The sequence below is a fragment of the Melanostigma gelatinosum genome (genome assembly GCF_949748355.1).
Source record: "Melanostigma gelatinosum genome assembly, chromosome: 3".
In the NCBI taxonomy this organism is placed as follows: domain Eukaryota; kingdom Metazoa; phylum Chordata; class Actinopteri; order Perciformes; family Zoarcidae; genus Melanostigma; species Melanostigma gelatinosum.
Window position 1 is genome coordinate 7,797,080 of NC_136636.1, and position 15,002 is coordinate 7,812,081.

The following is a 15,002-nucleotide window of genomic DNA, read 5'->3' on the forward strand; positions in this document are numbered from 1 at the left end:
AATTACTAGTAGAGTCAATTATTTAACTGTCTTTGCTGGTATTAAACCCACTTCTCCAATGTCCTACACTCTTACAAACGTGCACATTTTTCATGAAAACGTGCCAACATTTGGACATCTGTGCTAAATACAATATTTAACAATTAACAGTTGTGACCGAAATACAGTTTGATATCGTCGGTATGCACAGTGGCAAGTGTACTGTCCGTCTCTGAGCCATACAAAAAATAAAAGGTAAATGCTGCCACCTGTTGGATCTCAGGTGTATCTACCGTCTTTGTAGTGGACTGTTGACAATGCTGCCTTCATAGCTATCGGATATATTGAAACTAAGCTAAAACTGCATAGCCAATGCTAAATTAGATTATATGCCTTTTATCATCTCCAGTGCCTAGATACATGACAGCAATAGCTATTTTGGACTTATATATATACTGTTTCTAAATCTATTTTTGTCTTTGGGTCAATTTTGATAGTATTGCCCATGATAACTTGTATTTACAACCGTCGACGGTGGCATTTGAAGGCATATAAGTGTCGAAACATGGCGGACGCGGATGAGCCGTAAGTAGCTGCCGAAGAAACAAGCAAGAAACACAGTCATTAACTGCCCGAAAGATGCTTTCAAATCTCCATTAACCTACGAAAGCACAGCATGAATGAACCTTCTTTTATTCTCTCTTTTTAGGGAGAAGAAAAGAAGGAGAGTAGTGGAGCTGACTGAGAAGTTAGTGATGAATTGGTAGAACTGGCGGAAGGTTTGAGGTTACCAGGCAGGAGGAAGGTTAACGTCAGCTATCGGAAGAAGCTAATCGGACATTTGTTATGAAGAGCGTACAGAGAGTCTAGACCAGGGTCAAAAATACTGACCGGCTGCTCGTGAGTAGCCAACACGTCAATACAGTAAACAAATAAATGGAAGGTATCTTTCACCTCTGTGCAAAGTTAGAGGTTCATACTCTACCTTCTTACAGTTGACATGCTAGCTATTCACCTAGCCTAGCAGCCGGGAGAACTGTCCCGTCAAGAGAAGGAAGCTAGATAACCCTTAAAAAGCCAGAGGGTCAGAAGAGCCCACATGTCATATATAAGCTATATGATTTAATACATTTTCATGGAGCTGTTGAACAACTCAACGTCACCCACGTTAGAGCAGATATGACAGGCATCAGAACACGAGTGAATGCTAAATGATTGCACTACCTGCTCTGAACTGTAAATAGCGCCCTTACTATGTGACAGATAACCACAGTATTATGTTTAGGTTTTGATCGATTGTTGTTTTTTGCATGATCCCAGTAGACGTAGAGGCTTTTGTGTGATATCAAACGACACCATGTCATGCATGTCATAAACCATCAAATACTGCTGATGATACATCCTCAATGTGCTTGTGTTGTTGTCTACAGTATGGTGGTGGATGGAGGCAGTGGACGCACCTGTGAGTGGGAGGGTCGGTGGAACCATATCAATAAGTTTCTGGAAAGGTCGGGGCCCTTCACGCATCCTGACTTTGAACCCAGCACAGAGGTAACAACTACCGGGATCGGAATCATGCAAGTTTGTTGTCATTTGTCACCTGTGTCATCTTGCATTGCTTTAATACATAACGTATTTATCGCTTCTCACCACAGTCATTGCAGTTTATGCTAGAAACCTGCAAAATCCTGGTCATTGGTGCTGGTGGTCTGGGATGTGAGCTGCTGAAAGACCTGGTAGGATCACTATTATATTTTAAATATGTGATTTATGCTTTAACGAATGGCCAACACTTTGTTTGTTTTTTGTTCGTGTTGTTGCTCAGGCTTTATCGGGCTTTCGCAACATTCATGTTGTCGACATGGACACCATTGATGTGTCAAACCTAAATCGACAGTTTCTCTTCAGGTCAGAAAAATTACGTGAAAATTAAATGTAAATTTCAAACATGTATTATCGTTTAATGTCGTGTTTGAAGCAGTCAGATATGTTCTTTTAATGTGTGTGTGATGTTGACCAGGCCAAAAGATGTAGGTCGACCCAAGGCGGACGTTGCAGCTGATTTCGTCAACAACCGCATACCTGGATGCTGTGTAGTCCCGTATCCTTTTGATGGAACACTATTGCAAGATTTTAGACGCTTGATATGAATGCATTTGTTTTAAAAAGTCCAAACCATAATCCACGTGATCAAAAGGTGTAAAATCTTGCAAGCAGCTAATCCCCATGTCAGAAAATCACTATTTTAAAAAGTAGAATAGACAGTTGGTTAGTTGTTGGGTAGTGAACGCAACACTGACATTCCCTCCAAACTAAACTTCTCCTTAATGCTTTGTGCAGACATTTTAAGAAAATTCAAGACATAGATGAAACATTCTACAGACGTAAGTATCATTAAGACTTTTTTTAGTTGCAACTTTACTAATGTGGAGTGGGACAGGGTGTAACAATCCCGTGTACAATACATGTGACCAAAAGAAACGGACTAAAAAGCCATTTCATCAGTTAACAAGAGCCAAACATTCATTTTACTTGAAACTTGCTTGTTATTTTGGAGAACACTGGTTCCCTTTCTGCAACAAACCACGGTGTTCCTCTCATATAGCCACTGAAAATATACGATTTAAAATGATACAGCGTTCCATTTTTTTCAGTGCTACAATGCATTTAGTTTTTGCGTCATAAGATTTTGTTACACCCCTACTGCTTTGACTTTGTCGTCATCAGACATTAGATTAAAATAAATGTATCTTTCTTTCATTCATCTAGAATTCCATATAATTGTCTGTGGACTGGACTCTGTATTTGCCAGGAGGTGGATGAATGGTATGCTGGTAAGTTATTGCTCTTCACTGCAATCTCTGTCTCTGTACTTTGGCCAAATGCATTTCTATACATAAATGTCTGAATTTGAAATGGCAAAGCTGGTACATGTGCTAAAAAGAACATATTTTTTGTAATGACCCTGTGTCTTCCTCTGCAGCTGTCTTTGCTGGTGTATGTGGATGGTGTCTTAGACCCAGGTTCCATCATTCCTTTAATTGATGGTGGGACGGAAGGCTTCAAAGGCAACGCCAGAGTCATCCTCCCTGGCATGACCGCCTGCATCGACTGCACCCTCGAGCTTTACCCTCCTCAGGTGAGGAAGCATTTCTTTAAACATAAAATAATGTTTACAACCACAAAAATAGAGGTCTTACAGAATCCTCTCCTGGTCTGTTTGTTGTGGCTAAAAAAAATCCACCTGTTTTTGTAGATCAACTTCCCCATGTGTACAATAGCCTCAATGCCTCGCTTGCCAGAACATTGCGTTGAGTACGTCCGGATGCTGCTGTGGCCCAAAGAGATGCCCTTTGGAGGTATGACTCACACGGCAGTTATCATTTCTGTTCAATGGGCTTTGTAATGTTTAGAATGATCATTAAGGGGCTTTGAAAACTTCTCGTTTGTGTGTATGTGGAGTAGATGGTGTGGTCCTGGACGGGGATGACCCAGAGCATATCCAGTGGGTGTACCAGAGATCCCTGGAGAGGGCAGCAGAGTTCAACATAACAGGAGTCACATACAGACTAACCCAGGGTGAGCACACGAGGCACATCTCTCCGCCACCAACAGAACACCGCTCATGTACTTGCAACTCCGCTGAAAGACATAAAAGAACATAAAACAGCTAGATTTAACATCTAAATGATTTTTGAGGTTTGATACCTTTGCCTCTCTCTCATGTCTTATTGATGTTCACTCCGATCAGCAGATGAAAATACTTTAATATCTTTGATTGTCCATACAAGTACACAAAATGTATATATTTTTAATGTTCTATTTAAATGTTGCAGGTGTTGTAAAGAGGATAATTCCTGCTGTAGCGTCTACCAATGCTGTCATAGCTGGTAAGTAGCTTGAATAAATGTGCTAGAGAGCTGTGGAGCTGATGCCTCTGTCAAAGATTGTATGCCCTGCCATTTGAGAGTTAATCATTTCCAAACAGTTATGAGTATAGTTACTGTCTGTAAACAGAACTTTGCACCCGGAGGTAACTGTGTTTTTTCCATATTTTATTTTACCCAGCTGCTTGCGCAACCGAGGTTTTCAAAATAGCATCAAGGTGAGTTTGCACCTTCTGCTTTGGCAGCCAGACGCACAAAGTGAAGATCTGTATGAACCATGCGTGCTTGTCATTGTTTCTCATGGTATTACTTTATGCGTCTGCAGTGCCTACATACCTCTCAACAACTACATGGTCTTCAACGATGTAGACGGCCTGTACACCTACACGTTTGAAGCAGAGCGGAAGGTTTGTCCCTGAATTTCATCTGCCCAGCTCATAATTGCTACAGTGATACATTTTCCTTTTTTATAAAATGCATGTTAATGTTCACTTCTGATGCAGGAAAACTGTACAGCCTGCAGCCAAGTACCTCTGGACTTGCACTTTTCTCCATCTTCCAAACTCCAGGAGATGTTGGACCACCTGACTGAGAGTGCCTCCCTGTAGGTTTAGCTTCCTTATTATGATGTGTTACTTATCACTGCACTGTACCACCCTACCTAACTTCTGGTTATATTTACTTGCTGTTAGATTTTTTGTTGTTCATTACACATTGCCTTCAACAACCAATTATACTGTATTTTTTTCAGACAAATGAAATCACCTGCTATAACCGCGACAGTGGAAGGAAAGAACAAAACATTATATTTACAGGTAAATAACCTCTGGTTTCACACTGTTTGTGTTTGTATTGCTGTTAATAGGCAATCATGCCCGTTTTGGTTTCAGCCTACATTCAGTTGGTATTTTGTCTTACAGTCTGTAGCTTCGATTGAACAGAGGACACGGCCAAATCTGTCCAAAACCCTGAAGGGTGAGGTGCTTTATTTACTGAATGTGTTTGCCTACACTCTGAATTGGTGAGATGAATACACTGTGAATATGCTGACTCACTACATGTTTTTTTCAGAGCTGGGGCTGACTAACGGACAAGAGCTGGCTGTAGCTGATGCCACCACACCCCAAACCATGTTGTTCAGACTCTGCTTTACCTCATAGGATGAACTCAAGCACTCCCACAACCAGTCGATGTCATTCTTGTTTCTTGGATGCAGCATATTTAAAATGGCCTAAAAACTGGACCCGTTTACAGTCACAGTGTAAATTAGTGTACTTAATTTAATTGTTTTAATGTACTTATTGACTCATGTTTTGCACTGAAAAGCCAAAATCATAGTTCATACCATGTCTTTTCTTTACAAATGTTGAGGATTTCTGCATTAATGTGTTGTCTGCACTACAACCTAAAGCGTGCTAACGTGCAAGCAAAGAGACAAAAATATTGTTACTTTGGTAAATATTAGTGTGTACATGTTCTGGTTTTGAATATTTATTTATCCCAACACAGCTTTTTTTTGTTTCAGAAACCACAGATGTGGTAATTGACAGACAATAATGATGATATGTGAACTGGAATAAAAAATGTTTTTCTTACAAAGTTTCTATTTTCTTTATGTGCTCACATGAATTTGTGGGAATTTAAGTGTATTCACTCCGGATTAGCATGTAGATTTGAGAAACTAAAGAAGGCTAAAACGCAAATATACGTATTGCATTAATGCACGCATCATTGATCCCTACAATTGGGACGTTAAATATAAAAAATGCATGTTTGTGGATTTCATCCCGAGTCAGACCAGCGGACTTTCGTCAGACCGGGCCGTGACGTCACCATGCTGCGTGGAAAAGGAAGTAGCGAGCAGGCTAACGCTAATGGTGCTACAAGCTGAGAGCGACCAAAACAAACTATGACGGACGAGCAAAGGAGCCGGAAAAAAGCTCGGATTATTTTGCTTTTAATTGTCGTAGAGTTCTAGATGTGGTATTCGAGATACCTGTGTTTCTACATGAGAAATCATGCGGTTTTGAATGCCAACTGGCCAGTTTGCTGACGAACTATCTGTCCCTTTAACGCTATGCGTTGGCTGATTTACAGCTTTGCTAACTAGTACAGCGGTAGCTAGCTAACGTTAGCTGTCAACAAAGCTTTTCTGGACAGAACAACATTTGGAAATTGCAAAGTATTGTTCGCAGCAGGTTATCGTTGATAATGAAACATGCAAACATGGTGTAAGTGACTGTACGTTGTGTGGTAACGCTACATTTCCCCGTAAGATCTGTTTCACAACTTGGTGATAGCTAAGCTAACGTTAGCCTGACAGACCAAAATGAGTTGGTTCAACGCATCTCTGTCCAGCTTCGCCAAACAAGCTTTAACGACAGCTCAGAAGTCAATCGACCGAGTTCTGGACATCAAAGAAGAGGACCAATGGGGTAACACTGTTGTAATGCCCTTTGATGGTAAGTAGTGTAACATAGGGTCGTAAAAAAAGCTAATGTTGCCTGATGCAAATTTCGGATTACTGCTACAACTTGTGGTACAATTTATTTTCTGTCAGATGTCACCATACCTGGGAAGCTGTCATTGAGTGGAGGATGGGGAATGACGCAGTGGGAAGCGCCCCCTGAGGAAAGGACCACCACTCCTCCTCCTTCCTCTGAGGCCATCACTACGCCTGTCACCCGCACAGTTGTGGATGAATCCGAAAACTTTTTCACTACCTTTCTGCCTCCCGGAGATGTACATGGTGTTACCATCACCCAGGTGGTGTCTGCACCCCCTGCTCAGTCTCAAAGGCGGCCTCAGGAGAAGGAAAGGAGAAACAGCGAAGACGCTGTGGCACCAACAGAAGTGGAGACTCAAAAGTCAGCACCTGCCGATGAGAGTCGTGAGAATCAGACAGTAGCTGAGAGCCGGCCAGTTGAGCTGGAGTCCGAACCAGCAGCACTTTACGCAGACACCATCCTCCTGCAGCCACTTTCTCCATCTTCTTCCAGCGACCTTCCTTGTAACCCTGACAGCGACAAGAGCAGTGAAAAGACAGATGTTGGCTCTACAGTGTCTTTAGACACAAAAACGGAGCCGTTACAGACTCCATCAGATCACCAGACTGAGCAAGATACTACAGGTTCACCAGAACCTGCTGCGGCCACTTCTGAACCTAAGAGCTCTCCACCTTGTGATCCTTCGCCCTCCCCGCCACCTAAGGAAGTACTCGTAGAGCATAAAGACTCAAAGGGGGAGGACCGTCAAAATGATACCCCCTCTCCACCAGTCAGCGCTTTCTCCTCAGGAACCTCTACCACCAGTGACATTGAAGTGCTTGACCATGAGTCTGTGTTGAGTGAGAGCTCAGCCAGCTCCAGACAGGAAACGGGGGAGGGCAAGGCTGGCCTTCACCTGATGCAGGGCTCCTTCCAGCTTCTCACTGCCTCCACCTGTGAAGATTTCCCCCGTCTGGAGGACTATTCCAAACTCACAGAGAGCTCTGGCTCCTCCTCGGATGCATTTGAACGCATAGATTCATTCAGCATGCAGTCGTTGGATAGCCGGAGTGTCAGTGAGGTTAACTCGGATGATGACGTCCCTGGCAGTCGGACACTGGCGTCCGTCACTGCAGACCCTCCTCCTTTAACAGTCTCGTCAGCCGTATGCCAGAAGCAGGAAGATGGAGTGGTGGAGGATGAAGGAGAAGAGGGCTTTACTGAAACCATGATGGAGCAGTCGCTGGATGAGATGGAGGAGAGTGGACGGAGCGCTACGCCTGTCAATAGTGAGCAGCCGGAAGAGTTGACGGAACAGGAATCTGAGGATAATGACGCTCTGTCTGATGCCACCTTCAAAGCCGAGCAACAGATCACTCCACCAATCACAGAAGAGATGAAAAGTGTCTCGACAGTTCAGATTTTGGAGTTTCAAAAGGTAGCTTAATCATTGTGTTCCGAACGGTATCAATCGTAAAGATTTGTTTCATATACATATATGTTTATGTATGTTGACAAAGACAATTTAGCTGCATGGATCATGGTAAATAACTCTGGGGTAACAACTAATGCATTTCTACCAGCTCAGTATTTTGCATAGCCTTCATGCAAAATAGAAGTGAATAGCTTTGCTACATTATCGCATCATATTTCTATATCATCTTATAAATTCTTCCGTTCTTGTTGTCCGGAGCAAGACTTTATGTTTCACCCGTCTAATAGCTTTTATCGCAATTTTGCCATGTGGTTGAAGACAATTGAACACCAGTGTGTTTTAAAATATCTGCCCATATATTGTCAGAATTCTAGTTCAAAAACATTGTGTCAAATATCAGTATTTCTCCCATTAGTCCCAGAATGTGTTATGCTGTACGAACCGGAAAACCCTCACCGTATATTAAACCTCATGAGTGACATTTCTATGTTCAGGCTCTGCTGTTTGAGACACAATCAAATGTTGTGGACATGTTGTAGGTCATCGACGAGCTATCAGGCCGCCTCGAGATGAGGGAGTCTCAGCTGCTGGCAGTCAGCAAAGACAAGGCCAGACTGGAGGAACAGTGTGACAATCTCAAAGAGTGAGTACGCACGCACGCACGCACGCACCCACACACACACGCACACACACACGGTGCACAATGGCACTGTAAATGCATACGGTTGATAAGAAAGCTGTTTTTGTAATTATTATAACTACACTGAAGAGACAATGCTGAACTTTTCAAGTGATGTTTTCATGAAGTCAGTGTTTCTTAAATGCTTTAAATAATCTACTCCTGCAGAGCTTTGCAAGCCATCCTCGCTTTGAGGCTGTACGGCTTTTGACAATGAGCTCTTCCACTAATGAGTCCGTTCATCCTCTAGTGAAGTGATAAGCCTGAAGGAGGAGAGCTCCACTGTTCAGTCCCTAAAGGATGAGTTCACGCAGCGCATAGCAGATGCAGAGAGGAAGGCTCAGCTGGCATGCAAAGAAAGAGACATAGCCAAGAAGGTAATTCATATATTAATAATCTGAGGCTCCGCTCTCCCTCAGCAGCAAACCGAGATAGTTCTCCAAGAGCTACAAATGATTTATTCTTTTTACAACTATCCCATATTTATCCACTTTTTTGTTGAAATCCCAAATCTAACATGTCCAAAATCTAAGATGGCATTTCTCTCTATGCTACAGGAAATAAAAGGCCTGCGAGAAGAGCTTTCTACAAGACTTCACTCCAGTGATACACTAGAGCTCATCAGAGAGAAGGAGGAGCAGATCAGAGGCCTGCTGGAAGAAGGTAAGACTAAATTATGTAACAGACTGTAATTCTTCCCCTCCACCAACCCACACAATACCACTCCAGACAGAATGTACAGTTGAGAAAATGTTCACCATAAAGCCAGGACGGTCTCGCATAGTACCAAATCTGCCTCTACAGCACTAAGCCCTGAAAGACTCATCTGTATTATTTGACTGGGGTTATGAATTAATGGAAAAAAATTGTCGGAAATAATTTATCAGGGAAGACATGATGCACGCATCAATCTTGTAGCAGTAGAGAGTGAATGGTCGAATGAACAGCTTGCTACTGAAATATTGCTCAGGCATAGTGGGTGTCATCTCAGCGTCTTGTGTTTCATTTTTGTTTACTTTTGAGGCGAAAAGTTGTCCAAGCAGCAGCTGCAGCACAGCAACATCATCAAGAAACTGCGCGTGAAGGAGAAGGAGAGCGACACCAGGATCACCAAGCAGCAGAGGAAAATCAAGGAGCAGGAGGAGGAGCTCCGGCAACTGCAGCAGGTCAGCTTTTAGTACAGAGAATGAATGTTTTCCCTGTAATCGGGAAATTACACTTTTGAGGTTTGGTGATATGTGAAGAAGTTGTCATTATCAGTTACTATCAAGTTTGATTCAGAGGAACCGTATCTACATTTTAGTCAGATTAATTTTTTTCCGCTTTTTCAATTTAGTGTTGTTTGAATTCAATTTCTAGTTTGATTTTCAATTGACTTTGATTTACCACTTTTAATGCCGCTATATTTTTGTCTTCCGTCATCAACATTATGCAGAACATTATTTGGTTTCCCCCAAAGTCTTGACATCTGTTCCTCAGTTACAGCACTTCTCACTATTATGTAGCGTTAGTTCTGATTATCTTAAATAACCAAATGTAGTATAATCATGGCTGCGTGCTTTTGTTGTTGTGTGTTTAGGTTCTAGATGGGAAAGAAGAGGTGGAGAAACAGCACAGGGAGAACATCAAGAAGCTGAACGCTGTGGTGGAGCGGCAGGAGAAGGAGCTGAGCGGACTGCAGACGGACTCTGAGGAGCTGCAGGAGAACAACAGGAGCCTCCAGGCTGCTCTGGACGGCTCGTATAAGTAAACGCTGACACACCCTTCTGTTGATACTGAATACTAACAACGAGAACTCTTACTCTACATTTAATCTCACAAGCCAGCAATTGTACTTCACATCTCATTGTATTATTTCATGGTTGACAGAGGAAACAGTGCAGACAAAGTATTTAAAAAGTGACACATTTATTGTGAGGTACTTGAGTTTATTGGATTTGAAATGATGCAATGAAAATTGAGGTTAACGTGTTGACTTCCACCTTTTTACTTGGAGATGTTTACATCTACACTGAGTGAACAGAATGGGAACTGGAACCACTTTTATACATTGTCCCCCAGTTTTAAAGGGACAGAGAGAAATCGTACAAATTAGCATATACTTAGAATAATAAATACCCCATCGTCATTGTTTCTTTTCAGCTCCAGTGTGCTGAAGTACAGAGCCCAACAACAGCAAATGTCCCACTGTTCTTACAAATAGGGACGGCACTGTAATAGGGTTGTGATGTTGATGGTCTACTTCGACGTCTCTGTTGTCAGGGAGCTGGCAGGACTTCACAAGGCACACGTCAGCCGAACGAGTGAGGCCGAAGAGGCCGCCCTTAGCAGGGAAACGCAGGCCAAGGAGCAGCTGAGCCTGACTCTTGAGACGGCCCAGGAGGAGGCCAGGATGCACCAAGAGGCGCTTGCCAATCAGGTAACGCAGGTTCGGGCTGTAGACGCATCTGTTTAGCATGCGTGCGCCGAAGGCTTATCAGATCTGCTAGTTTGCTGCTGCGTGAGCGACCCAGCACACCGTGCATACGTTACGTTTACACTGCAGAAAGCTTTGGTGCAGCCTCAATAAACCTCAAATGGGAGTCGGTTGTTCAGCTATTATTTGCTGCTAATTGTTTGATTTCCTGTAGTACAGGAGATGCTGCGGCTCATAACCAAACATTTGCCTGTTATGATTACTCACACAAGCACACATGGTTGACGGTGTGTGATTCCTTCACTATACCCAGATTTTGTTTCATTTTCAAAATTGCTTTGGCGATTGTCGTGAATGTCTACAGCATGTTCTTGATAATTTTGTTGAAGACGCTACTTAATCTAGACAGAAATGGTCAGTTACCAAAGTCAATAAAGCGTGCTAATATGGTATTTTGTATTTCATTTCACACATGAAATTAAATAGATTTCTGATTCATTGTTCCTTATTTTCTGTATTAGACATTAATTTGAAACCATGCAAAGTTCAACAGTCCAACCTGTATTAACTCTCTTTAATGTTGTGTATAGGTGGCGGACCTGAGACTGGCTCTGCAGAGGGCTGAGCAACAGCAAGCAAGAAAAGAAGATTATTTGAGGGAGGAGATCAGTGAGCTGCAGCAGGTAACATAATATGATGAGTAGAAGATGTCCTACCAAGCTGGTTCCCTTTGGCAAGAAGTAGAAATACCCATCATTTTGACCAGAGCAGAATTTATTTCACTTAATGCACACCGGGTTTTGTTTCTTTTCATCTTCCACAGAGGATTCAGGAGGCAGAGACGAGGAACCAGGAGCTCAGTCAGAGTGTTACCTCTGCAACACGACCCCTACTGCGACAGATTGAGAACTTACAGGCCTCATTGGGCGGACAGACGGCATCCTGGGAAAAACTGGAGACGAGCATCTCTGATAGGCTAGGTAAGAGGGCTTTTACTGTATGTGTAAAACAAACACCACCATCCAGTATTGTACAAAGTACGTAAGCAAAAAGCTTTACAGCTTTCTTTTTTTTATCTCTCTTTTCTTTTTCACCAGCCGATGCCCAGGCACAGCTGGCTGTTGCTGTGGAGAAGGAGCGATCCGCCACAGAAGACCTTCTGTCCATCAAGTCCCAGCTGGCCTCTCTCGAGTCCCAGAACTCCCTGTTCCGTCAGGACAAGGCCCGACTCCTGGCACAGCTGGATGCTGAGAAGAACAAGAGAGAGAAACTTGAGGATGAGAGCAGCAGGTAACAAATCACAACTTAAAACTCAAGCCTTCAATGTTAAGGTACATCCAGCCATCGTCACTAATCCTGTTCTCTACTTGTACTAGTTTTCTATCAAGGCATTTATTCGTGAATTTGTGGTGTTGGATAGATGAGAGGATGCATGGTTGAGTTTTGTCTTGTCTGAAGTTAGTTGTTTTTTTTGTGTCACTATTTCCAGAAACCTTATTTTAAAACATTAGTAGACAGTGAATTGTACACTGTATTCACTGCATTTTTACTCTGATGAACTTTTGTTGGATGTTTTACAGATGCATATGTATACGTGTGAATATTACTGGTATACTCTGGTTACAACAACACTTGCAGTCACACCACATCTCCCCTTGTAATGCTAATGATTCCTGGAGAGTGTTTTTGTTTCACAACAAACCCATCTGTCAGAGTCAGAGTGTGAAGCAGAGGCCAGGGGGACCCCCCCCCCCCCCTGGCAGAAGCACTGATTGCCTTTCTGCCACACGGTTAACTGTTGTGAGAAGTCAAGCTGCTGTTAATGGGCCAGTGGTGCAATGATTTAACGCATTTGATTAGACACTAAGTTTGACCCCTGGCTACCTCGGGGCATTTTTAGCTCATACCGAAAGGTATAAATTTATCTGAAAATATGACTACTTAAAGTAATGTTGTATACAGCTTGTGGCTGCTTGGGGAACAGTATAGCTGCTTTTTCAGTGGGAAAGCTCATAGAGAATTGTCATTATATTGCACACGTTTGTGCTCATTTCATTGTAGGTATGTCACAGGGGTATTTCACCGGTTTTGTGTCTGTGATACAGTTGGTTGTTTGTAGTGACTTATTGCTTGTTATCTCAACGTAGGGAGCACGTCGATTTGGAAAATCTGCGAGGAGAACACATCCGGATGCTAGAGGAGGCCAAGAAAGAAAAGGTACCGTAACGCTCCCTCTTACTCTTGTTGTTCTCCTCTAAAGAAACAACTCCCTCACGTGCATCGTTTTTTTGCTTCTTCCACCAGCTGCTGCTGGCCAATCAGTTAGAGATGGAGAAGATGAAGGTGGAGCAGGAGAAGAAGAAATGCTACCTGGCACATGAGGCACTCAAGGATAAGGTTTAGGACAATTTAGAGATCATCAATCTTTAGTCTGTTTCATCAGAATTTCTCAATTTCGACAGTTAAGATGTCTTGATTCTGTTCTCTAAAAGTTGTGAAATGTTCTCTCATTAGGAGCGGAAGACCATGACTCACTCTGTAGGAGAGCTTCCAGCCTCCTCCACACCCTCCCTGTCCCGCTCTAGCTCAATCAGTGGGGCAGACACTGCTGCTCTACACACCTCTATGCTCTCCCAGGTACACGCTGGGAATAATGATGATGGTGATGATTAGTGTGCGTGCGTGGATATGTGTAGCTTGACCGGCCCTGTACTTTTGTATTATTCTTCCACAGGACGACTGTTTAGACCACTCTCTGGGTAACATGACCATGTCGATGACGATGAGCGGGACCAACCTGTACGAGGCCGCCAGGCTGTCTGGAGGCTCCAGCTTCGTAGAGAACCTCCAGTCTCAGCTCAAGCTCAGAGAAGGAGAGATAACACAACTGCAGGTAGCGATTCAGAACAAAAGCCACGTGAAAGCTTCTTAAAAATGTATTAGTTTGACAGTTCTGCTACATGTCACCAGACAGAAGGCTGGCCAATTCTACAATGTTTCCTTACAATTTTAAATGTGGTAAAAAAACAAACGCATCAACAGGAATATGAACATTTTGATAGAAAACAACGGGTCATGCTCTGCACTAAAACCCAGCTTTGTACCCTCTTCCTGTCCTCCTGTTTTTGCAGCTTGAGATCTCTAGTCTAGAGAGGAGTCGCGCTGTGATGGCAGAAGAGCTGGTCCGACTCACCAATCAAAACGATGAGATGGAGGAGATGGTGCAGGAGATCCCCTCGTTGAAAGTTCAACTCAAGGTAAAGGCTGTGAAAGCAGATACAGGATACCTTGATGCTGTATTTGCAGAGGTGCTTCTAATGTATGTGGGGCTGTGCGTTGCAGGAGCTGGAGCAGAGGCACAACACTATCCTGCAGATGTATGGAGAAAAGGCTGAAGAGGCAGAGGAGCTGAGACTGGACCTTGAAGATGTGAAGAACATGTACAAAACCCAGATTGATGAACTGCTGAAGAACCAGAAATAAACCGTTTGTAACTGTGTTACTGTTGGGACTCTCGCAAACAAACCAATCGACCATCATGCATTCACCCGAAAAAGAATATGTAGAGAATTTAGTTTAATCACTGTCAAAAGAAAGCTCATCATCTTTATCTATTTTATTTTCATTAATTATCACATGCTATATTTGTGTGGGAATGTTGGGATTATGCATAGCATACAAAATATTGTTACAGAATCAGTATGAAGGATAGCCACAGTTTGTGATTCAGGTGTCCATTGGAAATATTTGGCACTTTCTATGAACTTTGCTTTTGGCGTAGTGTCTCATATTTAAACCTTTACATAGTATTGTATAAACAGTTTATAACTGTTGGGAGATGGTCAAGCTTTTTTGCACTAGACAAATTCTTCCTTGTTCATTTCTTAATGCATAATCAGAATGGTTTAAGAAATATATAAAACAATATTGTACAGAGAATTTTATGTATCGTTCTTATGTCCTTCCAAATCACAGAATGTGGTGTAGACCGGAGAGTAGTTTGTGAATGAAATCCAGAGGGAGAAAGATTGGATTTTAAACCTTTTTTATAAATATGTAAATGAATAAACTTATTTGTGTGGTGAGAAATACTATGATTCTTAATTTGAATTATGTGGAT

At 42.6% G+C, this 15,002-nt stretch overlaps 2 protein-coding genes across 5 annotated transcripts; both read left to right on the forward strand.

The window, feature by feature from the left end:
* Positions 1-544: 544 nt before the first annotated feature.
* On the forward strand, positions 545-5,454 carry uba3 (ubiquitin-like modifier activating enzyme 3; the record flags this gene model as incomplete). Of its 4 annotated transcripts, XM_079297083.1 has the most annotated exons (18): positions 545-564; positions 689-727; positions 1,410-1,530; positions 1,635-1,715; positions 1,805-1,887; positions 2,000-2,080; positions 2,320-2,363; positions 2,749-2,813; positions 2,963-3,118; positions 3,236-3,338; positions 3,445-3,558; positions 3,816-3,869; positions 4,048-4,084; positions 4,192-4,273; positions 4,370-4,470; positions 4,618-4,681; positions 4,787-4,841; positions 4,938-5,454. In XM_079297083.1, the coding sequence occupies 18 exons, from the start codon at positions 545-547 to the stop codon at positions 5,024-5,026; spliced, it is 1,389 nt and encodes a 462-aa protein (XP_079153209.1). In that variant the 3' UTR covers positions 5,027-5,454. The 4 variants fall into 4 exon arrangements, with proteins under 4 accessions (XP_079153209.1, XP_079153210.1, XP_079153208.1 ...); XM_079297084.1 differs by lacking the exon at positions 689-727 and having other exon boundaries at positions 546-564; XM_079297082.1 differs by lacking the exon at positions 545-564 and having other exon boundaries at positions 587-727.
* A 315-nt stretch (positions 5,455-5,769) lies between these two features.
* Positions 5,770-14,976, forward strand: tmf1 (TATA element modulatory factor 1). Its single transcript, XM_079265871.1, has 17 exons — positions 5,770-6,328; positions 6,427-7,790; positions 8,327-8,430; positions 8,717-8,843; positions 9,024-9,129; positions 9,490-9,632; positions 10,046-10,212; positions 10,729-10,885; positions 11,473-11,565; positions 11,706-11,862; positions 11,980-12,172; positions 13,030-13,099; positions 13,187-13,279; positions 13,397-13,519; positions 13,617-13,775; positions 14,014-14,139; positions 14,225-14,976. Exons 1-17 carry the CDS (start codon positions 6,196-6,198, stop codon positions 14,363-14,365), a joined length of 3,456 nt encoding a protein of 1,151 aa, XP_079121997.1. The 5' UTR covers positions 5,770-6,195; the 3' UTR covers positions 14,366-14,976.
* Positions 14,977-15,002: the final 26 nt, after the last annotated feature.

Bases quoted from the DNA above. Each gene is read 5' to 3' on its own strand.
- tmf1 (XM_079265871.1), top strand. From the start codon at position 6,196: ATGAGTTGGTTCAACGCATCTCTGTCCAGCTTCGCCAAACAAGCTTTA. The intron at 8,844-9,023 runs GTAATTCATATA...TCTATGCTACAG, and splicing joins AAAGAGACATAGCCAAGAAG to GAAATAAAAGGCCTGCGAGA. The intron at 11,566-11,705 runs GTAACATAATAT...CATCTTCCACAG, and splicing joins AGATCAGTGAGCTGCAGCAG to AGGATTCAGGAGGCAGAGAC.